The sequence below is a fragment of the Hypanus sabinus genome, chromosome 3 (assembly GCF_030144855.1).
Source record: "Hypanus sabinus isolate sHypSab1 chromosome 3, sHypSab1.hap1, whole genome shotgun sequence".
Lineage (NCBI taxonomy): Eukaryota > Metazoa > Chordata > Chondrichthyes > Myliobatiformes > Dasyatidae > Hypanus > Hypanus sabinus.
Genome location: NC_082708.1, coordinates 161,153,841 through 161,181,039, shown reverse-complemented (window position 1 = coordinate 161,181,039; position 27,199 = coordinate 161,153,841). Strand labels below are relative to the sequence as shown.

The following is a 27,199-nucleotide window of genomic DNA, read 5'->3' as shown; positions in this document are numbered from 1 at the left end:
ACAAAAACCTCACCTTGCGATGTTCTGTTGTTGGTTCTCCAGTGTCATCCATACTAAATTCTGTATCTTTGTTTCCTGTCATCTGATTAGTTCTCTGTTCAAAAACCATATCAGTTCTCAGTTATTTACCCACTTTCTGACAGAGCTACAGTTCAAACTAAACAAGCACAAAAATCAGATAGATCTTAAATGCTTTTGAAATGATGAATATATGTTTTTTTTTAAATCACAAAAATAAATTAATCTTTGCTCCCAACTCAGCAACCAGGCAGGCATCTTTGCGAGGGAAAGCAGTATTTAGTGAGACCACATATTAGCACTGTAAGTCATTCACATTGTATATTTCAAAGTAGTCTGTACTTGTATAACGAGACTGATCCGCGAATCTTCACTGAACTTCAAATTATCACAAGCCCATTGTACTAAATTTCACACAAATTGATAAAAGGAAAATATTATTATTACTATAGACTCTTGCGGACAAATATCCAGTAGGCTAATACCTTAAATCATAAAACTAGCTATTGGCAAAATCATAAAAATAATTAAAATTCCAAAATAAAGTGGTGCAATACATGTTTTCCCTGCTTAATAGCAAGGAAGTCCTGCTATCTGCACATTTCTCACTGTCATAATTTAGAGATCAGGAAGAACAGAAGATAATATCAACCAACCCTCTAGTTCCTTAAACCACAAGAGAATGTTTGGCAGGCGTGAAAACAGCATCTAAATCTATTTTCCAGCTTTTTCTTCAAAATTCCTCCATTAAATCTATTTCAATGCACATCTAATTTAATTTTAAAGTTCAACTATAATCTATTATCAGGTCACATGCTCCAGATCTTCACCAATGTGTGTGTGGAAGTTTTCACATTTCCCCTCTCACTGTTTCTTTTACATGTCATTCTATTTTATTATATATAGTTACCTTGGCAGAAGACACAGCTTATCCCCACTTGCTGTAGCATAACAGAATTGCTCTATTAAACTCCCTTCAAGATTACTCTCTTTTGAGTAAAGATCACCTTTTTCTAATCTCACCATATAACATAAGTGGCCCTTACATAACCATTCATGAAGCATCTCCAGATTTTCTCTTGCTTGCAATTGGACTTCCATGACCATTGTAATTTTTTATGAAATCTCCAGACTTAATAATTTCTAAATGGTGTCCAAAGCTAAGCTCTGCATTCAGAATGAATCTCATCAGTGACATGGGGAACATCAGTACTACTTTATATTGTATCCTCCTAATATTCCTTTTGCTTCCTTATCCACCTTGTTTTCCATTCAGTGACACACCTAAATATGCACCTGCAGAAATGAAGAGAACATGTCAATTGATTTCTCATGTCTTCCCTTCATTATAATGTTTTAGCATTGTCTAGCAACACAATGGACCCAAGTTTTAATAACAAAGCTATACAATGTGGGCTGCAGCTAGAGCAAGGAATACAGTTTTGATCACTACAGGAAGACTGACATCAGAGCAGGATACAGAGTGTGAGATTAAAGAGGACTACAGAATGTTGTGAGGAAAATCTAAACTTAAACCAAACAATTATGGGACTTTAATTGTGAGTAAACAGTGACAGGCCAGATTGAGCAAAATGATGAGAGTTATTTTGCTTTGTGAGATCAGTAGTGAGGAGGGAGGAGCAGAGATTTAGGTTATTTGGTAGAAGATATGGGAAAGTTGGAAATAAAAAGAGCTTAACAGCAGTCATCAAATGAAACTCTCCACAATAAAGCAACTGCAGAGATATGAAACAGTAACATGGAAGTGGAATTTACCTAGTCTCTTTTTAACCAGGATGAACTGCCCAGTATTAAATCTCAATAACTGCATTAACAGAACTAACTTTAGGGGGGAAAAGAAAAATGGCAAAATAAAAGCATGATAACAAAACTACTATTTTTTAAAATATGGGACAGCTGAATCGTTGAAAGAATTGAGTTAAGACCATCAGGAAAGTGGAAACACTTTTAAATTCAATTACTTGCAGATATGCACTTTAACTTCTGCCTGAGTATAATACAGTCACCCAGATTCAACCCTGCTTAACAATAACAATTAACATTTCTAATTCAAATTTTAATAATTCAGATTTATCTTATGGTAGTTTCCTATTATCCTTCATTCTCCATTTACTCCTTTTCTGGAGTGTTCTTTTGCACACATCCTCTTAATTTTCTCTCCTGCATCCCTCCTACACAGAAATCTTTTTACTTTTCTTCCACTCCCAAGATAACCATAATAAATAGGAACTAGTCCAAAAATAACTTCTTTACTCAGGCTTTTGAGGATGTTGAATTCACAATTACAAGGAGCAATTCATGTACACAGCACAGATACATTTAAAGAAAAGTTTTTAAAAAATGTGAAAAAATATATATCCTGACATGGTAAAATCAACTGGAGGTGGTGACTTGCGTGGAGTGCAAATATCATGGTCCAGTTAAGCTGAATGCTTTCACTAATAAGAGCATCATGAACAAGGGGAACAAGTTACAAAATACGGGGCAGTCATTTAAAACTGGAGTGCGTATAAATTTTTTTGAGAGGATAGCGAACCTCTGGAAATCTCTGCCCTGAGAGTGGAGACCAGATCATCAGATATATTTAAATCTGAAACAGGTTGAGAAAAATTGACTGAAAGTTGTAGGGAATTGAGAGAGAATAAAAATTAAGATTAGCATAGAGCACCCATGATTGTAATGAAGACAGGACAGGTTTGAGAAGCCTGGTGGCCCATTCCAGCTCTTATTTGCTTGTGTTTTTAAGACCTAAATCTGACAAAATCACTGGTCCACTGGTTCCTAGTTTGTAAGCGCTTTTCCTTTTGAGTATTGGCATGTACAGTATGTAATCACATCCTCAGTCCAAAGAAATGTTTGTTAACTACATATGTTAAAATGCGTGTACCAATTTTTCAATTATGGACTCTTTTTCAGTCAGTTGTCCTTCTAACATGGCACGCTGCTTTTTCAGCTCTTCTAGCTCTTCTTGTAATCTTCCAATTTCTTCCACATCAGCCTTGGTTTGGATGCCATTGGTCTGCGCTTCTTCATTATGAATGTGATGATGACTGTCAAGAGGTTTTCCTAAGGAAAAGAGACACACTTTCAGCTACTGGACCTGTCGATGTAAGATCTTTTGGCATAGAGAAAGATTAGCTGGATAACTGTAGGCACAAATGAATCTTTCGCTAATGGCTAGATGCAATGTGCTGCAGGTATCAGTACTAGGGCTTCAACTTTCTAAAAATTTAAGATTTTAAAGATCTAGCATATGGGGTATAATGTAGGAAGTGTGCGGGTGCATATTTTGTATGAAATATTTAAAGGCAAATTATAAAAATGGTGAAAGTATTGAATGGAAATAGGATATATTAGTACATGACTTTTAAAAGGTTAGTGCAGGTACCAAAATTTATTAGGAAGAGTAACAGAATGCTGTTTACAAGGAAGGGAAATGAATAAAAAGTAGGGAGGTTAATCTTCAGTTGTTTAGGGCATTGAGAGATAACATCTGGATACTATATGTACAGACAGTACTGCAGTCTTTAAAATGAATACTATGTTGAAGTAGATCACGGAAGGTTTACTGAACTGAAGGTTTACTGAATGGTATATAGTCTTATGGCAAAAGGTTGGAGAGGGCATACTTACATCCATTAGAGATAGAAGAACAAGAAAGGGGCTGATATAAGCACAAGACCCTGAGAGAATTTGCAAGATTGATGTTTCTCCTTGTAGGAGAATCAAGATCAAAAACCCACAGTTTAAAAATACAGAGTTGCCTATTTACGACATAGATGAAATGAAATTTCTGAGGGTTAAGGGTCTTTCGAGCTCTTCCTCTGAGGGCAGTACAAGTCTTTGAATGCTTTTAAGATGAAAGTAAATAGATTCTTGATAAACAAAGGGCTGTGCTGAAAAAGTATAAATAGGATTACATTTACAATGAGGTCAGCTATAATCTTGCTGAAAAGCAGTTAGGCACGAGTGCCAGATAGTTTACTCTAATTCGTAGTTTCTATGCCCGCATGTGTACATGAACACCTTTATTTCATCATGTAGTTTTGCAAATGATATTAGCAGTTACAATTTACGATGCCTTGTACAAATATTCTGAAGGGTTGAAATGCATTTTCATTTCAGTTGTTTTCACTCTCTTTTTGACCAGCAAGCTTTGAAAAACTATCAGATTAGCATTTGAAGAATCTTCAAACGTTTTTATTGTGATATTTCCTTTACTTGAGTTAACACTTTGAAAATGGGTATTAATTTAAAATATTGCCAAAGAATAAAAAATGCCTAGAAAAAAAACAACATTTCTGAGGGAAGAAATCTCTCCGAATAGTTTCGTATTCCATAAGTACAAATTTCTATGGAGAAAATAAAAGGAACCAGTCAAATAGCTTTAAGGTAGTAAACAGCAATGTCAACAGGGGATCATTACAGTTGTGTACATTTATATTGGCAATTCTGTAAAATTTACACAATGCTAAAAAGTGATTCCATTTTCAAAAAACTCAACAACTGCCAAAACAAATGAAAATCACTTTGTCAAAACAATCATACTTCATATCTGTCAAGCCAGATTTGCTTACTAATTTTGCAAATCTGTGTTATACAAATAACGGCTGAAGAATTTGTAGAATCTGTCGGGGGAGGGGGTGTGGAGAAAGAATGTCAAAAAGTTTTCCAAAATTGATTGATGCAACCGGTCTGAGAGCTGACACAGACTCGATGGGCTAAATGGTGTCCCATGTTGCAAAGAAATATTAGAAATAACTACCTTGTATTTTGAGAAGATTGTACTGGTCCTTTAGTTGCTGAATCTGTGATGCCTGCTGTGTTATTGTTGCTTGACTTTGTTCATTTTGATTAGTCAAGGCAGTTACTTGTTTCTTCAAATCATTCAGCTGCATATCCTGCATTTCAAGGAAGCAGACATACTCCAATGACTAATTCAGCAAAGAGACAGTTAATGGTTAATATCCATTTAATTCTAGTCCCTGTATTTATATTTTTCTTTAGTTAACTCACCAACTCACATGTAACAGCTAACACTGAAGGCTACATTTTCAGAAACTGTATTTGAAAGTACTCATAACTAATATTCATTTTCTCAAATTAGCCATCACTCAGAAAAAGCCATCACTGTTACTCCACACAAAACACTAATTTAGCCAACTCACACATTTTTCCTTTGTTTTGAAAACAAAACTTCAAGTTTCTTTCAATCATATTAAAAATGTACTTCCACATTAAAAAGAAATTCATACAGTTCTCTCTACCTGATCACGAATAAGTTCCTTGTATTGATTGACTATACTATCATGTTGTTCCAGAGACTTCTTCACCTCCTCTTCTTTCTTCTCATCCTCACTGGATTTCTGAACAGCCTTTGTTATTAGGACTGAAAAAAAGAAATAGAGTAATGGAAACAAAGTTACTCAGCTCTAAGGAAGGTTGATAGGTTCATCATTAGTCAGGGTATCAAAGGTTAAGGGGAGAAGACAAGGAGAATGGGAAGAGGGATAATAAATCAACCATGAAAGAATGGCAGAGGAGACTCGATGAGTTGAATGGCCTAATTCTGATCATGCTTTATGGTCTTAAAAAAGAAACACGTGTAGTGTGTTTCAGACTCAGGAAGCTGTAAAACACAATTAACTAAATGCAAGTATGACTACTACTTTCCATTTAAATACCAATGTCAAATTGTACTTGATGTCAGTGGGATTGATCAGTAATGCATAAAGTAATTTTTTTTTTAATAAATTCAATTGCTTGTATTTGATCATCATCGTCATCAGGTGCCATGCCCAGTTTGAGCTTTGACTGCCATGGCCCACACACTCCTGTTTCAGGTCAAGTGGATCAATTCATTGGTATTCATTTCCAGTTCTCTGGCTGCTGTCTCCATCATCATTTGTCTTCGCCTTCCTCTTGCTTTCTTCCCTTCAATCTTTCCCATAATTACCATGCATTCTAACTCCTCTTTCCTAATCACATGTCCAATGAAGTTACATTGCCTTTTCATGATCTCAAAAACTATTTCTCTTTTTGTGCTTGCTCTGTTCATGACATCCTCGTTAGATATTCATTTCATCCATTATATTCTTAGCATCCTCCTCAAAAACCACATCTCTGCTGCTTCAATTCATTGCCTCATGTTACTAGATAACCTCCAACATTCTAAGCTGTATAACATAACTGGATAAATGTAACATTCCAGTACTCTGACGCGGTTTGTCATGCCGAGTTTAGCGTTGGTCAGTATACTCTTCATTCTCGTAAAGGTGTCTTTTGCCATCCCTATTCTTCTTTTGATGTCCATGTCGCACCTGCCATCTGATGTCACCCAGCTTCCTAAGTAGCAAAAGTTCTGTACTTGCTTTATGTCTTCCCCGTCTATTCTCAGCCTGCAGTTAGGATTCTCCTTCTTTTTGGGTATCACCATACATTCTGTCTTTTTGCAATTGATAGATAGACCTATTTTTACAACTATATCAATTAAGTTTTGTAGTTCTTCCTCTGAACTTGCAATTAACACAGTGTCATCCACATATCTGAAATTATTGATGTTTTCACCACCAATTTTGAATCCCAAGATGTCTCATATTTTTTGTAATATTGTTTCACTGTACACATTAAACAAATCAGGGGAGAAAACACACCCTTGTCTAATGCCTCTCTTGATTTTCGTAAATCGACTCACTTCTCCATCTATTCTTACAGCGGCAGTTTGTTCCCGATAGATTTCTGATTAGGCGGAGGTCTTTCAAATCTAGATCTAAAGTTTCCTGTAATATTTCAAATAACTTATTGTGCCTCACTCTATCAAATGCTTTTGTGTAGTCGATAAAACAAACAAATCTTTTTGCACTTGAATAGCTTGTTCTGATAGTATCCTTAACATCAATATCGAGTTTCTTGTACCTTTATCTTTCACAAAACCACATTGTTCTTTACCTATTTCAGCTTGTATCTTACTTTTAGCTCTTATCATCAAAATGTATTCAAAAAAGATTTTTTTTTAAACTATGCTGTGAAACTTACCTTCCAGTTCTTTAACTAGCTTGGTGAATTCGTGGTCAAATAGCATTTGTTCTGGAGAGGAGTAATTGGGCTGAGGTTTCTGGCCAGCTCGAGAGTACAGCTCATGCTTACTAATATAAGCCAACTTCTCAATGAAAATTTCTTTTCCAATCCTCTTCTCTATTAGTTGTTTTAGCTTTTCCCTATAAAGAGTAAAAGAGTACTTCATCTTTCTGTATACTGCAGATATGCCCAAGGAAAACCACAAACAAAATTGTCCTGTGCTGCCTTAATTTGTCCTATTAATCCCATTAAATGATACTGATGTTATTACTTATCTAATTTTACCCCAAAGAAAATGCAGTTTTTACCAACACAAATACAGGAATATTCTTGATAGTGCTCAAATACTCAATTATATTTATCAGCAGACTCCCTTTTGCCATAGGTTTCATTTCATTATATTTCATCATACATATATAAAAAAACACGCTTGAACATCAATCAACTAACCATAAAGCCTGCAAGTCTATAGGAAACTTTAAAAGTTACTTTGTTGATGTCCAGAGGCTTTGAAATGTCCCACCACCAATGCAAATTCACACTTTTTTTTCCTTATGTTTATAAATTATATTGTTTCTCTTCTCCCAGATGGGCCATACTAGTTAATTAACCCAGGTTGTGCAAAAAAAAAAAAATTGTGCCCATAGTAAAGTTCATTTTTGAGCTTGAACCTGTGCTTCCTTCACAAAGTCACTGCCTAGGCCAAAGGAATATTTTGGGCTTAAATCTCCTCCATCTTGTACTGTACTCCATCTTGTCCTCCAAGGATTGGCACTGAGATGCCTTTTTCCAATCACTGAACAGAACTTAACAAATCAGCCTCAGCATAATCCCCAGAACGCCATTACTCTCATAATGATTGTGCAGAACTGATCAGATGCACTACAGTTTCATCCTGAGCATCTAAATGGCCAGTTACCATCATGCCAGATTGCTCAATGTTCTATATTCTTTTGTAACGAATGCCCTGTATTTTTGAACTACAGTTTTGAATGAAATGACAATATAGTTTTTGTAGTAGATCCAAGTGTGGGTGGAGGCACTGACAAAGCATTATGCTTATTCATGGAGGAACAACCTTGTCACTGATCAGAAGAAAACGAAAGGAAAACAAAATAAAACAAAAAATTATGTTTTAAGAGCACATTTGAAGATGGCAATGAGAGAATCAAGGAGCTAAGAAGTCAGCTAATACTATAAGAAACGATAAGGAAGATGGGGGGGGGAGAAAGAGCTTGAGTTGCTATCATCATTCAACCTGAATACTGTGCCTGGTATTTGTAGGAAGAAAGTGGCCAACAGTACAAGTCACTTGTCATAGGAAGATAGGAAGTGAAAACACTAGTCTTTGGACAACAACCCTCCTGATGAAGGGTTTTGGCTCGAAATGTCATCACTACCTCCTCCCATAGATGCTGTCTGGCCTGCTGAGTTCTGCCAGCATTTTGTGTTTTTATTTGGACAACAAGATGGAAAATTTGGAGAATGCACTGAATTGACCAATGGTAACTATCCACTGTTAGCTGAAAGAAACTAGGTATAAGTTTCTTACACTTCGTATTGGTAATGCTAAAGTTGCCATCACATATGGTTAAAGCTGTTGGAATATGCAAAGAAAGGATGAAATAACAATAAGTATGAAGAAAGCAAACAAGTTCGAATCACAAGATGACTACAACCTACCACTTAATTTAAAGAATAGGCCAAAAAATAATTTTGGCACTGAGAAAGTGTTTCTATTTAAAATACAGTGTTAGGCAATATTCATTTGAAATGATAAACGTATGCTACTGTCCAGACCCAGGGTGTTATTTTGCACTATTCAAAGCATGGATTAAATTTAATGTTTTGTTCATCACAAGATCCTTCTTAATTAATGAATAAAAGGTAACCTGAACTCAAAATATAATAAAACATTAATGGATTCAGACATCTCTAACAGTTTCTAATGGGTGTCTTTCTGTACAGTATATTTTACAAACCTTTATAACATGAATCTAAGACAATGAGACAGGGATTAAGGCTTTAATTCCTTTTGCTACAGGTATTGATTTGAACTAGAAGTAATTATATGACCATTATCATGTAATTTTATGCTTTAAAAGACAAATTTCTCCTACAATCTGTAATTAATGAAGACTTAAGAGACTCCCAGAAGTTTCTTCATGAATTTATCATCATTATCAACATTAAGATGGCAATAAATGCTGCTTTCTCAGGGAACTTCTAAAGTTCAGCAACTATCTGGATCAATGTTAATGCCAATAGTTGAAAAGCTTAATGCAGGAATCAATGAGGCTTTGATTTCTCTTCAAAATCTGGGTCACGGGGAATCTACAACAATGAACACAACCCTCAGGATTGGAAATATTCATAAGGAAGAATTTCTTTACTTCTATGCACAAAAATAAAGCACAGACCACCCAAATACGTTTTATCACTGAAGAGGACACAGAATAACCTAGAAGAGAGCACCAAGGCCAAGACACAAGATTATGTTGCTGGAGTAATTCAAGACTCCATACAACTAGGCAACAATGGAATGGGTGATAGATAATGCAACCAGCTTGGAGGAAGAGGGAGCAAAGAATGAACTACCATAAACCATCAGAATTGACCAAGTGCTCTTTTTGACAACAAGGTCGTATTTGGCAAGGTTTGCATGAAATCAGACATATGGACTGCAATATCAATAATCTGCTCTCTGACTAGCCATGTACAGTTATAACACTGGTAATATCTGACAATGTGGAGAATTATCCAGATGCTTTCAGATTACAAAAAAAAACAGAATCAATGTCATCACACTAAGTACTGCCAAGTCTACTCTCAAGTGTTTGAAAGTATCCTCTTACAGGGGAGGAAAATAGAAAAACACAGGCAAAGAGTTTGTCACAATGTATTGGGATCAATATTTAGTTGATAATTTATAGAAAACAATCAGAAACCATATTCCCACCTTGGAAAATTATCCCAAATTCAAATGTAGTTTGTCAATCAACCTTTTCAGATAGTAACCTTATTTGTTTTTAAAGGAAGTTTTCTACACAGGGTCTTTGCAAATAAATAGGACCCCTGAACTGGTTTTGAAGGCTAGTAACTTACTTAGTGGAGTTCTCCAAAGAGTTTTCATTGTAGTAAATGCAGATGCCTAATAAAAGGGCACAGAGACCTTGCACAAGCTGTTCCTCCTCTCCAAGGTTCTCTGATATTTGTGCAGTTAACTGAAGAATATTGTCAAGGGCATCTTTAAAACCAACAACTTGAAAACAAAATAGCTCAGAAAATAAAACTTACTAGAATTATTTATTCATAAGCTTTCTATTCAGCAAATAGTATATAAAATGGAGTTCTAATTTCACATTGGATGTCATCCTACTGCAATTTGAATACATAGTGCAACAGCGTTTTGCTGACAAGCCTCATGAATTGAATAACAAAGTACTCAAAGCACATAATCAAATTATCAAAGTCAAGAACTTAAAAATTAAAAAAACTGAAATAAATCTCATAGGACTTTAGACCAGATACTGATAGAGGCACCATTTTTTGTATTAAAAGGTTAGTTCTTACATTTTTCTCTTCAGATGAGGAACCAATACAGAAACAAAGGATACAAAAGGGACATTGGTCTGGTTGTGCAAAAAGTGAGTGACCGCGATGGGACAGTTTGTCATCCAGGTGGACAGCAACATCAGCAAGCCAACCCGTGTTTGTACTTTGCTGCCCTGAATTTAAAATGCAAAATATTAATTAGATTACATTTTGATGCCAAATTTTAACTGTAAACCTAAATATTAATTGGGCTTGGTATACAGTTCGTATAATTTGTAGCATTTAATGATGAACACATACAAAAATACTACTCATCTGGAAAACACTGATTCTAAGTTGATCATAGCAAGGGATCCAATGCAAATATGGATAAAGCCTTAGATTTTGTCTGAAGGTAGTGTACAAGCATCTTGCAAAGTATACTCTCTCAAACCCCAGTACTACTGTATCATGGGTTTCACTGCACCACTCCTGACACAGATCAAAGGCTTATACTGTCCCTCTGTGTCAGAGTTATGAGACCATGCCATGCTCAAAATGGAATAAGTTGCTTTAATTTTACAACTGAGTTCCGGGTGTAATCAAGTTTATTTTATACACAGTGCAACTTGTGCATAAATACACACTAATAAACCTACAGTATCAGTGGATCAGTTTGCCAAATCTTTTCTAACAGTATTTCTACAACATAACTGTCTGATGTAACCCATGTCACTTCTTTACGAATGATTATCGAACTGCCTTTAGTTCCAGTTTCACAACCAGAAAAGGAAGACTTTGGTAAAAATCCTCCCTGTGTTCAGGAATACTTACCTCCTAACAATAGGACTGATATATTATTGCCCCAGTTAACAAACTGTTCACTGGTTATAGTTATTGAAGGAATGATTTCTAACCCCTAAGCTATTAGAACTTTAGTATTTCACTGTCTGACACCCACAATCCATTGCATTAGAGAAAAAGCAGTGGATCAGACTTTTGTGATCAAAGTAGTAATGTTACTGGTGCTTTAAATTACAAATGATTAGGTTAAAGATGTTAAGGCAAAGGTTAGACAAATTTGACACTTGGGCAATTAAGTTTAAGTTTCACTGCACGGACTTCCTGATCTCCACTGCAGAGAAACTTAAGTATAAATGGTTATTGATGAGTAAATGGTAGATTCTTGTTCCTCAAGCACTATGGAACATTTCATAAAATTAAAGCTCTAGAACAATAAGTTGTGGATCTTGCCAAGAGTCAGCAAACACTAAATACATATCATAAACATACAAAATTTAAATAGTAACCAATATTAAAATGGGAAGAGCTCTAGTGGATGCCTATAGATAGAATAGCATTCAGAAGAATGCTGTGATACAATTTATACTGAGATAGGCTATTAATCTATTCTGATGCTTTGTTTCACTTGAGCCTACTCCCCCTCTTTTACTTATGGAACGTGGGTGCTGTAGCATTTATTGCCCATCCCTGAATAATCTTAATGTGATGATGTCACCTTCATAAATGATGGTAGCAGTTTTCATGAAGGGAGGTCAAATCATCTGAATGGAGATATTTCACTGCTGCAATTGGAGAGGAACCTGAAGGTAATGGTGTCCCCATGCATCTGTTGACATTGTCCTCCAGACAGTAAGATTTGAAGGTTTGAAACTTGTTGAAGCAGCCTTGGTGAATTGTTACCTTTCCTCAATATTTAAATCTATTTTTTATTCTAATTATTTCCTCAAAATAAGATCTATTATTTAACTGCTGCTTGTGGTAAAAACTTGCAAAATCCAACTACTATGGACAAAAGCTTTACCCTGAAGTGCCCTCCAGAGGACCATATCTTATGGAAGGCAGCACCCAAAACACTAAAATGGGATACTATAAAATATGTAGACTTTTTCCTAGCAATCCGTTTTGGATTAATTAGTAATTTGTATATCTAGTCAAACTTGGCCAAAGATGAAAACTCTCTTGGCTACATTCTTCCATAATTTAAATCTCAAACAGATCACCCATCAGTACTTTTTCAAAATGAGGGCACCAGTCTGCTCTGAAAATCAGAAATGCCTACAGATACTGGAAATCTGAAAGAAAAGGAGAAAATGCTGGAAACACACAGAAAGTCAGGCAGCACTGTGAAGAGAGAACCCAAGCGCATTCAGCCAGAAACATGTACCTATTTCGCTTTACACATCTTCCACCCAGCTGGCTCCTTTTTAAATAAATGATGCAATGCAAAAGAGATTTACTGTTAGGTATGATTACCTAAACATTAACCCAGTATGTGCTTTCAATGAGAAAGACATTTTAAGGCAACACAATATTTTACCATTTTAAAATTAAGACCCAATTACAAAATTGCTGATTCAAAGACTTTAAGACTTTATCAAGGATTAAATTACTCAATTGTATCGCAAGTCCCAAATTTACCTAATGGTCACATTGAATATTTATGATTAGACCACAAAATTCAAGAGTGGAATTTCCCCTACAAACTTTAATAACAGAGACTAGCAGCTCCCAGACAATACTTCTTTACAGGTCACTGAATTCAAATATACCAAGAGGTACCACAGAGTTCATTTTAAACAGCATTGGAATCCAAGCCAAAATAACTCTCAATATTTCCCAAAATAACTATTTTTTCCCCAATATTCCACTTAAGTTATGATAGCAGAAAGCATTATCCAAGCATATAATTACACAACTAGATCAAGTTTAAACATCTTAGACACCATTACTAACCCTTCATCTTTCCTCATATTCTCTACTTGCAACTACAGAGGCCAAAGCAAAAAAAATCAAATGGAATTTTAAAAAAGTAACCAATCTAGTTTTAACATCCAGCTACATATTTATTACTTTAGTTCAACAGTGTAAATGATACAAGAAACAAGATTTGAGAAAACTGTTATTTGAATTATAAGCACATGGTTATTAAGAGAGAGTATTTAAAGACTACATTTAACTAACCATACCAGTAAGTTAATTTGCAAAATATAACTGAGTAATTATATGCTTGGAGAAATCTTTGGTAGTAATAAAGTGTCCAAAATTAAACTATGATACACATTTAATCCTTAATATCACCAGCTTCAACTTTTTGGCAGCCAACAAATCAAAAATTCATGGCTCAGCTTTTCCTGCAGCAAAGTATCTCCATGTTTCCAGATATTTCAGATGTTTTCTGCACTGACCTTATGGGTTAAGTTCTTCCATTTCTTTTTCTACTAGGTATTTACACAGGGTGTAAAAGTAAATTGGAAAGACTGTGACAACTTATTCCAAGTAGCATTTATTAACAAGACAGTGGTATCCCAGAACTGATAAACCTAAAATCCAAGACTCATGAATTTGAAGCAGCAACAGTTTGTACACAAGTGACCACCAACAACTCCAAGCTGCAAAAAGCCTGCAAACCACCATTCCTCAAAAAACTGCACCACAGGTGACATATATGCACATTGGCATCCAGCAATCAAGGGTTAAAAGCAATCACAGGAGCCTTCCCGAAGCACAACTGCATGCTCAGCCACAGAGAGAAGGGAGGAAGAGAGAGGATTAACAGAAGGATGTGGAATAAGCTATATTGGGCTCAATTAAAAAGTAGTATTTCCAACTTTGAGACGAGATACTTATATGTTCAGGTGCATGGGTTAAGAATATTATTTCACCACACACTAACCATAGCATGCATTCAAGCCAAAGGCAGGACTTCCTACAATTTCTATGTGAAACACTGACGATACCAAATCTTGGACACCCTCGGTTACAAATCTGGAACAGAAATAATGGAATTTCACTATCACCTGGAGTTGAATCTTTGATTATAGTTAATGGACCTTGAAGGAAACAGTAGCTCACTTGAGAGAATGAGTAGACATAACTTGTGATTAATTATTAACCGCAACTTTGGATTAATAATTTGAGATTCACTTTGATTTTGCAAATTGTCTAAGTTTCAGCAGTTTGCACAGAACAAAAATTGTTCAAAAGGGCAATTGAAGGGATGTGCAATAAATGTTGCCTTTTCCAGCAATACCCACATGAAGTGAAAATAAAACTAATAATGCCCACATGAAAAGTGCAGGTGAAGCCAGCTCAGGACATTATAGATCAATGTATTGAGTGGGATAAGAAAATAGGCCAGAATCTCAATATTTTATAGTTTTGTAGGTCATAGGCTTCACTATTTCTCTGACAGTTCAAAGAAAGTGATGATTTCTTATCAGTATACCAAACCTTTGAGGAAACAACATCAGAGACATCCATCTGCTTGATGCCACAATCTAAATTAAACTAACTGGGAAAAATTCCCTTATTATATAGAAGCTAACTGAACATGAAAGAGGAACCCAGATCAGCACTTGAATCAGTCAATGCAGTTAAAGGAAAAAAGCTGAAACCAAGGCAAGATAAAAGAACCCTGCTGCAACAAGCAAACATCTGTCCAAGTAACTCACCCGTCTGTTGATCTTATCTCCCTGTAAATTATACAGCAAAAGTAAGTCATAAAAAGATGCTCAGAACAATCACTTTAACTTCAGAATATTGATCAATGTTTAATTAGAAAAGTGAGATCTATTCATTTTTCTCCCAACGTTGATGAAGCTTGATCAACAACTACATCTTCATGGATGTCTGTGAGCTACTGAGAATTTCTACCTGCCCCTTAGCTTTATAAAAAGCTCCTTTCAAATGTTATATTTCTTCTGAGAACACTGACCAAGGCTACAGAGGTATCACAAATACCTATATTCCTCAGTGATAATATCAAAAAATCTTTCCCATCAGAATCACATTCACATTATTCTTATGAAAGCAAAAAATTGAAATGGCAACAACTTTATCAGAACTTTACGTATAAAAGGAATATCTGTTATAACATCTTAATGGACAGTACAGATAACCTGGACCAGGATAACATTCCTTCTTATATTAATTAGCCTCAATTTACAAAAAGCTATCACAGCTGAAAATCACTGAGATTTTTTCATAAAAATTTCAGTGATTTTCCATGTAAGCCTTTCCATTAATGAGAGCTTTACTGCTCAATTCTTTAATGCTTCCAGTAAAAGAAAATTCAATGGATCAAATTTTTCAAAAATTATAACATGGCTTTATGTTAAGGGACAGTTGGTTACAACAATGTAATAGGTAAACAGGACATTTATATGTATAGTGACAATATACATTTGCACAATTATGCAGAGCACTCAACATGACAATGTTGTTTGATTTGTGTTAGCAAGATGCAAAATAAAAAAATAGAAAAAGAGCAAGATAGATACAATTGTCAAGCCACTTTTCTTTTTCAATGGTTTTCCCACCCCCACTTGCTCTGTCCTGCAAGCTACCTGGAAGCTAAAGGAAGATGTTATCCGAAGAGATGTCTGCTCCAGTAATCAAAGGCACTGGTCAATGGCAAATTAAAGATTTAAAAAAAATACATGAAACCTACAAGAAGTGATATATCCATAACTTTTGTGAACTGAATTAGCACTGTTCCAAGACAAGATGAATTTTTGTACCAACATTAGCTGACTGATTATCCAGCCAGCTATCAAAATGTATTTTTGGGACATTATCCTATGCAATAGAATGACAGATCTTATCTTGGGGTATTAAGTCAAGGTTGTTACTACAAGTATATCAGGCCTAGAAATGAATACTAATTCAAAAGAAAAGGCAATCTAAATTTACTTGGTGTGATAAATTGGATCCACCAGGACTGATACTTACTCAAAGCAGATAGTGAAATAAAACATTTACTCTGCCTGTTTGGAAAGGGGCATATGCCTCTTCAGAAATGGCAAGTTAAATGAATTGCAAAAGAAAACAATGCTCAACAGAGTCCACAGTAGCTCAGGACAAACTGGGAGATAATCATGAAACAGATGAAAAAACTAGATGGTGAAATTCTGAAATAACAGAAAATGCTGAAAATACACAAGTCAGGCCACATCTGTAGGAAGAAGGAATTAACACTTCAGGTAGACGACCCATCATCAGAACTGGGAAGCAGACAAAAACTTTTTAAGCTGCAGGTATGTGTGTCTGTTGGGGGGGCAGAGACGAGGAGGGGATAGAGAATGTGTGGAGTGATAAAGGAGATGAGCCACAAGGGATAAATCATAGCTCTCCTTTTATTTTTGTAAATAAAAAGTGATTGATGCATCTCATTCATCTCCCATCACACCTTCTCCTCTGGGGCCAAACAAGTAAATAGGACTGCTGCAGACTCAAAGATCCATTTAAAGAACAATTAGATTTTCCTTCTTGAAATTGGATAGGCGCCTTAAATCATTACATACACTGTTTAAAATACAGCCAAACTAAAATACTTTGCTTCAAATTATTAGAGGATAACACAGAGGCATTGGAAAGAGCTGATGGATTGGAATAATTAAAAACATTTCTAAAAACAGCCAGAGGAACAATGAGCAGAAGTTCCTTTGATTAAAGATTAAGATCATAGGTTAGCTTTATTTACCATACATACATTTCACTGTATGTTTCAATGTATCATTTTGTGCCAATAACCAACAGTCTGTAGATCTGCTGGGTGCCCACAACTTACTAACCCTTACTACTCCATATGACTATGGAATAAGGGAGGAAACCAGAGTACCCAAAGGAAACCTTTGTGGTCAAGGGAGAACATATGAACTCCTTAGAGATGGAAATTGAACCCCTTTCACTGGCACTGTTAAGCATACAGTGTCCTCTACACTACCGCAACTCCCCACATAGACATAGGCAAAATCAGGCCATTTAGCCCATTGAGTCTGCTCCGTCATTTGATCATGGCTGATTTATTTTTCCTCTCAACCCCATTCTCCTATCTTCTTCACATGAGCCTTGACATCCTTACTAATTAAGAACCTGTCACCTCCACTTTAAATATACCCAATGACTTGGCTTCCGCAGCTGTCTCTGCAATGAATCCCATAGATTCACCACTCTCTGGCTAAAAAAAAAATTCTCATCACCCAAGTTCTAAAGGGACACCCTCTATTTTGAGGCTGCACTCTCTAGCCCAAGACACTCTCACTATTGGAAACATCCTCTTCATATCCACTCTATTTAGGTCTTTCCATATTCAGTAGGTTTTAATGAGATCACCTCATCCTTCTAAACTCCAGCAAGTACAGGCCCAGAGCTATCAAATGCTCCTTTTCAATTCTGGCATTCTCTTAAAGCTCCTTTGGACTCTCTCCAATGCTAGCACATCTTTTTTATATATGGGACCTAAAATTGCTCACAATACTCCAAATATAGCCTGATTAATGCCTTATAAGGCCTCAGTATTACATGCTTGCTTTTATAGTCTAGTCCTCTCAAAATTAATGTTGACATCGCAATTTCCTTCTTATCACTGACTCAACCAGCAAGCTAACCTTTAGGGAATCCTGCACAAGGTCTCCGAAGTCTTTCTGCATCTCCAGTTTCTGAATTGGCTCCCCAATTAGAAAATAGTCTTCACCTTTATTCCTTCCATCAAAATGCATGACCACACAATTCATGAACTGTATTCTATCTGCCACTTCTCTGCCTGTTCTCTAAATCTGCCCAAGTTCCTTCACAGGCTCCCTTCTTCCTCAACAATACCTGCCTTTCCACCTATCTTTGGATCATCTGCAAACTTGGCTACAAAGCCGTCAATTCTGTCATGCAAATCATTAACATATAACGTGAAAAGTAGCAGACTCAAAACCAATCCCTGCAGGACACTGGCAACCAACCAGAAAAGGTCCCCTTTTTTCCCTCACACTTTGCCTTCCACCAGTCAGGCAATCTTTTATCCAAGCTAGTTTCTTTACTGTGATACCATGGGCTATTACCTTGTTAGACAGCTTCATGTGTGGCATCCTGAAACTTCATCTATAATAATGGACTCTTAAATCTGTGCTCTATGAACTTCATTATGACCTCTAATTTGTTAATCACATTTAAAACTTACATATGAAAATATTACATGTTCAGCATGATTGAAGCCTGAGAAACCTAAAGGATCTTAAAAGGAATGAATTTTACAATAAGCCTATAGTAAATTAATTATTCTATAATAATCAATTAAAAGAAATCTCACATTCAAACTACAAGAATGCAAGCACTGTGCCAGTACAGCTCCCAAGTAATTTAGGGTGGGTAAAATGTACAAAATATTCATTTCATGTCATTGCTAATTACTTGCACAGATTCCCCAGATAAAACACATAGCATGTATATTCTATTCAATCACAAAGATTTGGGAATTTACTGATCTCTAGCTGTGCCTTAAAAGGATTATGACCACCTATTTGAACCTGTGTAGTGAATGTGCTATTAGGTTTGATGATTCATACAGTTCCAAGGCTTTTGAACCAAAACCATGAACAGCCATCATTCATGAATGCTCAGATTTCATTGTGACTGTATATTCTTAAAAACTCTGATTGCTAGGAATAAAAGAGGTTTAACAACACTTACAGGCTTCATACATTTTTGCTTTACAGAATAATGCCAAAATACCACTCAAATGATGGTAATATTTTTGATTTCTTAAAGGCTCATCTTATCAACCATATGAAAAAGGGCTGACAGCCAGAAAGCTTGACGGCAACCAGAGACAAAATGTTGGAGGTCTAAAATTGATGGGAGTTGATCTTAGCAATGTACCTCACAAAAACTGCCCCGTTTGAACATCCCATTTATACTTAAGTCATTCAAAGGATCTATACCTCCTTCATTTTCATGATCTACAGCTGCACTCAAATTACAGTTCTTTACGGAAGTGGTTCCTGGTCCCAGAGCTTACCAATCAGCCGTTTTTCAATATCCTCAGGATGGAGCCTGGAAGACAGAATAAGGCTCTGCATCCCTGTGGACAAGCCAATTTTATGCCAGTGTCATCAACAAGGCCGTTGCAGGAGAATCAGAACATCGTGAGCATCAGATCAGCTGTCAGAAGCCTCTGTACTTGTGCAATCTCTCTCTCTCACTCTCTCCCCCCCCCCCCCCCCCGATGGTGGGGAAGTCTGCTGCCGATTTTTGAGCCAAAGAACTCACAATAAAAGTGTTGCAACAGACTGTAAAATCGCAATGAGTCAGTTGTTTTGTTTTGTTGGTTTCCCCTCTCACTGTGGAAAAGGGGCAACACCTCTTTGTCCCTTGTTGGGGGGGTGGGGAGAGAGAGAGAGAGCCTGGGACATATCAAATTGTTAGCTAAACAATTAGTTTCTGTTGGATTGTAATCATGGTCTGTTGCTGGGGGCTTTGCCATTGCTTGCTTGGCGGGTGGTAGGTGCTGATGTTTTCTGCTGAAATAAGTAAGGGAGGGGAAGGGTCGATGCATTGCTGTTCCTTGTGCCTGAGAAGGGACTTAAGAGTTTTTAAACATTTTACTGTCTGCGAAGAGCAAGAATTTCAGGTCATATACAGTATACGTTCTCTGATATTAAATGGAACCATTGAACCATTTCTTGCTGAAATTCAGTGAGAAAATAAAAAAATCTGCCAACTTCCAAGAAATATTAGTTACAGCAGAAGCTTACACTGGAGTTAAAGTAAATCTACTCACTGCAAGGCAACAGAGCAATACCAACTCTGTTCTACTATGACTGAGAATTTCTAAAACAACCAATAATAGAAATAGACAGCTTCAACCAAACCTGGATTAGTATGTGAAAGCCTGGAATTCAAAATACAGTCAATTACATCCACAGTGTCATACCTGTGAAAGGATATTGGTGCACTGTTGGAGCAAAGACACCGGTGGATTTCCAAGACTGGTGGCCAGCTGGACCCTGAGCAACTGTTCCTTCTGGACTGAATTATCCTGCAGAGCATGAGCTAGTGCAACAGCAGCACACCAATTTGAGAGTGAATCTGGAGAGAAGAGGCCTCCGCACAGCAGCTGGCCAGCTGAGATGGAATTTGCTAAACAAAGACAAGGTATCATTAATTTAAAGTAATGCACAGACTGCTTGGATAATAAAAACAGACTAGGAACACCATCGCTTTAGGAGGATAAATAATTCTTGCAATGTTAATAAATACTTTTCTGAACAGAAATTAGGAAAAAAGCTTTTCATCTAACTAATTTCTAGAGATTCAAATCTCCATCTGCATTAGCTTTGCAACCGAAACATTAATTTTAAAAACTGCACTGAAATTACAGCTTGACTGCACAATCAGCTGCATGGATTACCATAGCCAAAATTAAAATATGGAAATAATTGAAGCCTATACGGATTAGAGAAAATTGCTCAATTTGAAGAGCCAGAATAATCCGACTGACCTATTCCTGTGATGCAATTTTCACAATCCTGAGCAGCAAATTTGTAAATCTACAAAAATCACTGAGCAATTTTGGTCTGAGTTCTTCCTTCTCAAGCAGTCAACCAAATCACTTTTAAACGTAATTCAGGACAGCTCACAGAATGGTTGAAGAATACAGCAACTCTTGTCCTAATAATCCTTTGACCAAGGAAATACTTGATCTTTTTGACATTTAACTGAAGTTAATGCTGTGGAAAGATTGTGGCTACTAAGTGAGCAGTTCTGAAAAATTTCTTGTGTGTTTTTGCTTTCTAACAGACATACCCATGGTTTCCCTCATAATTACATAGATTTAAATCCTACCTAGAAGCATTAACATCATTCAATAAGCAGATAAGTTGAGACAGGACACAGGTTTTGGAGCCTACCAAATGTTGAAAGGACTAGACAGGGTGGATGTGGAGAGGATGTTTCCTATGATGGGAGAGTCTAAGATTAGAGGACACAGCCTCAGAATAGGGGGGCACCCTTTTAAAACAGAGATGAGGAGGAACAACTTTAGCCAGTGAGCGGAATTCTTTGCAACAGGCAGCTGTGGAGACCAAGTCTTTATGTATATTTAAGGCAGAGGTTGATAGATTCTTGATTGGTGAGGAAACAAAGGGAGAAGGTAAGAGATTGGGGCTGTTAGGGAAAAAGAAACAGCCACGATGAAATAGTGCAGTAGACTCGATGGGCCAAAAGGCCGAATTCTGTTCCTAGATCTTATGGTCTTACATGTTGGCACTTTTGTCAAGGTTACTAATAATATTCACAAAATGGAGCTGAACTTGGGAATTGTAAGAGAAATAATGAAACCTGATACTGTGGAGATGGTTGGTATATTAAGCAGGGATATGTGAGGCTTTTGTTGGGCTTGGTTGAAACACCCAACTGAACAGATGAATGGCAGGTTCAGTAAGTTCATGGAAATTTGAGATACTATATTATGACTTAAAGATTCAAAGTATTTAGAGAAGTGTGGTTATCCAGAACTAGAGGGCATAGCCTCAAAATTGAGGGGTGACCTTTTAGGACAGAGGTAAGGAGGAAGAGAGCCAGAGAGAAGTGAATCTGTGGGAAGTTCTGTCACAGACTGCAGTGAAGGCCAAGTCCGTGGGCATATTTAAGGTGGAAGTTGATAGTTTACCGATCGGTCTGGGCATCAAAGGATATGGTGAGAATGTAGGTATATGGGGTTGAGAGGAATCTGGGATCAGCCATGATGATATGGTGGAGCAGGTTTGATGGGTTGAATGGCCTAATTCTACTCTAACATCTTATGGTTTAACATTTTAAGTTCTGTTTAAGTTTAATTATCATTCAACCATACATGAATACAGCCAAACAAGACAAGTTCCTCCAAAGCCAAGGTGCAAAACATATACAGCACAAGACACGCACCATACATTTAAGGTAGCAAGCAACATACAGCCATGCAAAATATATATACACATAGCCCAAGTCCCTGAGTGACATGTACTGCAAAATGATGATGCAGTACCCAGCAATCTGCAGATGACTATGCAATCCAGCTTGTTGTTCCACCAATCAAATACTGGAGGCCAGCCCCCAACCAAGCAAGGTCACCACGCTACACCACCTCTGGTATCTTCTCTCCTGGACTGCAGCTGCAGGGAAGTCTGCGGCTTGAGGACTAGTCCTCGCTACAACCAAGGCCATGCAGCTCCTTCGCCGTCTGTCACGTTAACAAACAAGGGAAACTGACCTGCGGCATCTTACATTATCAATGTCCAACAGGGTCTTGTGATTGCAAGAGAAATGTTCAAGACAATCACCTGACTCACTGTTATACTGCACGCCAGCTTTGCGCACCAACTCTGATGCCTTCCTGTGGCAGGAAGCAACATAGCCCAGACCAAGACCAGCTCGCTGATGGAGTATACCTGCAGTATCTAAAATTCTTAAAGACTAGCATTGTCTTATCATTGTAAAAAGACTTAAAAAAAAACCAAAACTACCTTTGGTTGGCCCTGAGAGGCCGCAGCATTCAAGTGCACTGCCGGCCTAATGGAAGGAATATCCTTTTGAATTTTATTTCATGCTTGCATTATTAAAACATAGTCTTCCAAATATCATTAAAAAAATTGCAGTAAATAACTTGAGTAAGATTTGTACATACTAACTTTCTACTAAAGTAGCTTCTAAACAGGAAAACTTACCATCAATGGTTGCTGGTAGAAGAGTGGCCACTATCTCTGCTTGTCCTTTCTGGTTTTTGTACAAAAAGCACTGGAAACAGTACAATACAGCACAGCGCAGAACAAATGGCTGCCTTTCATTGACCATGGACATCAGAAGTACTACAATTGCAGGTCTGTGTCAAAAAGTTTCAGAAAGGGTGATTTTAATAACTAAAATCGGCAACATGTTGAGATTTAGCAAATCAAAACTGATCATGGTCAAAATATCTCCCTCTGGAGTCTTCTGCTTCAATAACATGTGAACAAGGTGGGTACTGCTCTCAATATTTAGGCAAAGTCAGAACTGGAAATTTTTGGCAAAGATTTGTACATTTCACCAATGTGAAATTATGGGATTCCTCCATTCGTATGCAAATAAGTCAGCATAAATTATTAACATGCATGACAAACAGGATCTTTTGCATTTTGTATGAAAATACATTTTTTTCATTTTTCAAAAGACATTCGCAAAATATTCGAGGTAGATAAATAACATTTTCACTTCATACACTATACCAGGATCAAGGAAGAGGACAAATTTAAAGAGAAACATTGCCCTTCAAATGACATGTTAATTAGTAGACACAATAGCTTGTTAATAGTGTTAAGTATGAGCCAAAGGATTATGGGATTATCTCACCACAAAAGCTCAATAAACAATTTGAGCTCTTGGCTCAGTAAGGCAATAAACGATTGCTGCATTGATGCTGCAAAATTCAGCATAAGATTCATTTCTGACCATTTTTTTGTATTTTGCAATGAAATATTATTAAAGGCAATCAGAATTCAAAATGTAAGTGCACAGTACGATTTTTTTAAATTACAAAATGCACAATTGTTGGTTTAATGCTATTTGCAAAATGCACCCAGATACAGAGAATGCAGTTGCTGAATACAAAAAAAAGCAAAATGTTCAGGTCAGGCAACGTCGATAGAGAGAGAGAAAGAGTTAATAGTTCAGGTTCAGAGCCTTCATCAATAGTTCAGATTGATTTGTTGAGCATTTCAAGCATTTCGTGTTTTCTTTTTGCATCCACACACCAGCAATACACTTGTAATCTTCATTCGGTATATGCTAATATAGGGTGTCTGAATTCAGTAAGAGGGGGCTGTAAACTGGATATTATAAATTTTTTTAAATGGTCTCTGAACTGCAATAACTTTTCCTAGGCAGTCCCAAAGATAGAGGATAACTTGCTTCCAATCCATTTTTGTGGCTCTGTGCTGGCAGAACTCCACCACGGACGGTCCCAAGCCCAAGTGCAATAGGAAAGATGGGTATGGGACTAGCAACCCCATGCCGTACATACCTAGTGCTGCAGAAACGCCACCAGAAGCTCTAAAGACCTCAACCCTGAGAGAGGGGAAAAAAAAGTACTGACCTAGAACAGAGGACTCTGGCAAGCTGCTATCGATAGCCAATGCCTTAGTAGGGGTGATGGGTGATGGACTAACTGAGCTGGCTGATAAGGCATACATGAGAACCATTCAATCATGGGTTAGGTGGGTGAATAGTTCATGAAATGGTACATTTCTTCCACTAGTCAGGGCCTCTGGACTCGTGATGCGTGAACTCCACAGGTTCTCAATACCATCCTGAATGCTCCTTTGCCATTTTGACTGGTCACAGGGCAGAGATTTGCATGAGTGGGGATGTTGTTTTTCATGGAAGCTTTGAAGCAATAAAATATCCTCTGTTCACGAGGTAATTTCTTCCCAAGAAGAGCTTAGAATAGTATCTAAATAGACAGGTCCAGTGTCAAACATGTGAATGATGTGACATACCCAACTCAAACAACTTAGTGGAGGTAGGGCTTCAATATTATCACAGGACACTGACATTGATTCACTTGTCCATCCAGTGAATTGAGGATTTTGAAGACAGCATTGAAGGTATTTTCCCTAGTGCTTTTGAAATATCTGCTGTAAGTTTTCCAGGTCTCAGAGTCATGTGCAGGGATTAGCGAGGAATGCAAAGTCCATTGCTATACAAAAGATAAAAAGTTTACTGTGTGATCTGAGGTTACAGAGTCATTGAAAACTACAGCACAGAAACAGGCCTTTCAGCCCATCTAGTCTGTACAGAACCATTTATCTGCCTAGTCACATCGACCTGCACCCGGACCATAGCTCTCCATACCACTCCCCTTCCATGTAACTATCCAAACCTCTCTTAAATGTTGAAATTGAAATTAACATTCTCCACTGATGCTGACAGCTCATTCCACATTCTCATCATCCTCATTCCCTTCATGTTTCCTTTAAACATTTCACCTTTCACCCTTAACCATGACCTCTAGTTGTAGCCTAACCCAAGCTCAGTGGAAAAAGCCTGCTTGCATCTACCCTATCTATACCCCTCATAATTTTGTATACCTCTATCAAATCTCTTCTCAATCTTCTACATTCTAGGAAATAAAGTTCCAACCCATTTGATCTTTCCTTACAACTCAGGTCCCCCCAGTCTTGGCAACATCCTTATAAATTTTCTCTTTCAATCTTATTTACTTCTTTCCTGTAGGCAGGTGACCAAAACTGCACACAATACTCCAAATTAGGTCTCACCAAAGTCTTACACAACTTCAACAAAATACTCAAAACTTTGTGCCAATGTGCCAAAAGCTTTCTTTTCGACCCTATCTACCTGTGATGCCATGCTCAATGAATTATGGACTTAGTTCTATCGCACTCCCCAGTGCCCTACCACTCACTGTGTGATACGTACCTTGGTTGGTCCTCCCAAAGTGCACTTGACTGCATTAAATTCCATCTGCCATTTATCAGCCCATTTTCCAGCTGGCCCGTATCCCACTGCAAGCTTTGATTGACTTCCTCACTGCCCACTACAACTCCAAATTGGATGTCATCCGCAAATTTGCTGATCCAGCTAACCACATTACCATCCAGATTGTTGATAAAGACGACAAACTACAATGGAGCCAGCACTGATCCCTGCCGCACTTCACTAGTCACAGGCCTCCAGTAAGAGAAGCAACCATCTGTAACTACTCTCTAGCTTCTCGCACAAAGCGAATGTCTAATCCAATTTTACTACCTTATCTTGAATGCCAAGCAACTGAACCTTTCTGATCAACCTCCCATGTGAGATATTGTCAAATGTCTTGCTGAAGTCCATGAAGACAATAATCACTGCCTTGCTTTCATCCGGTTTCCTGGTAACCTCCTTGAAAATTTGGAGTATTGTGTGCAGTGTTGGTCACCTACCTACAGGAAAGATGTGATTAAGGCTGAAAGAGTACAGAGAAAATTTAAAAGGATGTTGCCAGGTCTGGAGTTATAAGGAAAGAATGAATAGGTTAGGACTTTATGCCTTAGAATGTAGAAGATTGAGATTTGATAGAGGTATTCAAATTTTGAGGGGTACAGATAGAGTGAATGCAAGCAGGCTTTTTCCACAGAGGATGGGTGGGACTATAATCAGAGATTATGGGTTAAGGTAAAAAGTCAAAAGTTTAAGGAGAACAGGAGAGGAAACTTCTACGTTCAGAGGGTCGTGGGAATTTGGAACAAGCTACCAGTGCAAGTGATGAGTGCAAGCTTGATTTCAACGTTTAAGTGAAGTTTGGATAGGTACCTGGATGGTTGGTCCTGTCCAGGTCGATGGGAGTAGGCAGTCTAAGTATTTTTGGCATGGATTAAATGGGCTGAAGGGCCTGCTTCTGTGCTGTACTTTTCTATGACTCTACTAATGTCAGGCTCATTGGCCTATAATTTCCTGGTTTATTCTTAGAGCCTTTCTTAAAAAGCGGAACAACATGAGCTATCCTCCAGTACTTTATCTGGTGCTAACGACGATTTAAATATCTCTACTAGGACTCCTACAATTTCTGCACTTGCCTCCCACAGGGTCCAATGGAACACCTTGTCAGGCCCTGGGGATCTGTCCACCCTGATTTCCCTCATGATAGTAAACACTTTCTCCTCTATAATCTGTATAGTGTCCATGACCTTGCTGCTTTGCCTCACTTCTATAGACTCTGCATGCATTTCCCAAGTAAATACAGATGTAA

General features: G+C 37.3%; 1 protein-coding gene across 5 annotated transcripts in view; it reads right to left on the bottom strand.

The window, feature by feature from the left end:
* The window catches only part of uso1 (USO1 vesicle transport factor), a 105,275-nt gene that overhangs the window by 24,141 nt on the left and 53,935 nt on the right, over nt 1-27,199 (bottom strand). For 3 of the 5 annotated variants that reach the window (XM_059965483.1, XM_059965482.1, XM_059965484.1), the window contains 10 exons: nt 23,148-23,302; nt 20,378-20,583; nt 15,126-15,146; nt 10,734-10,844; nt 10,222-10,340; nt 7,075-7,256; nt 5,307-5,428; nt 4,805-4,940; nt 2,927-3,105; nt 14-94 (listed from right to left, as the gene is read on the bottom strand). In XM_059965483.1, coding sequence (XP_059821466.1) covers nt 14-94; nt 2,927-3,105; nt 4,805-4,940; nt 5,307-5,428; nt 7,075-7,256; nt 10,222-10,340; nt 10,734-10,844; nt 15,126-15,146; nt 20,378-20,583; nt 23,148-23,302 — 1,312 coding nt within the window. The remainder of the gene's footprint in view (nt 1-13; nt 95-2,926; nt 3,106-4,804; nt 4,941-5,306; nt 5,429-7,074; nt 7,257-10,221; nt 10,341-10,733; nt 10,845-15,125; nt 15,147-20,377; nt 20,584-23,147; nt 23,303-27,199) is intronic. The other 2 variants (XM_059965485.1, XM_059965486.1) reach the window with 1 other exon arrangement.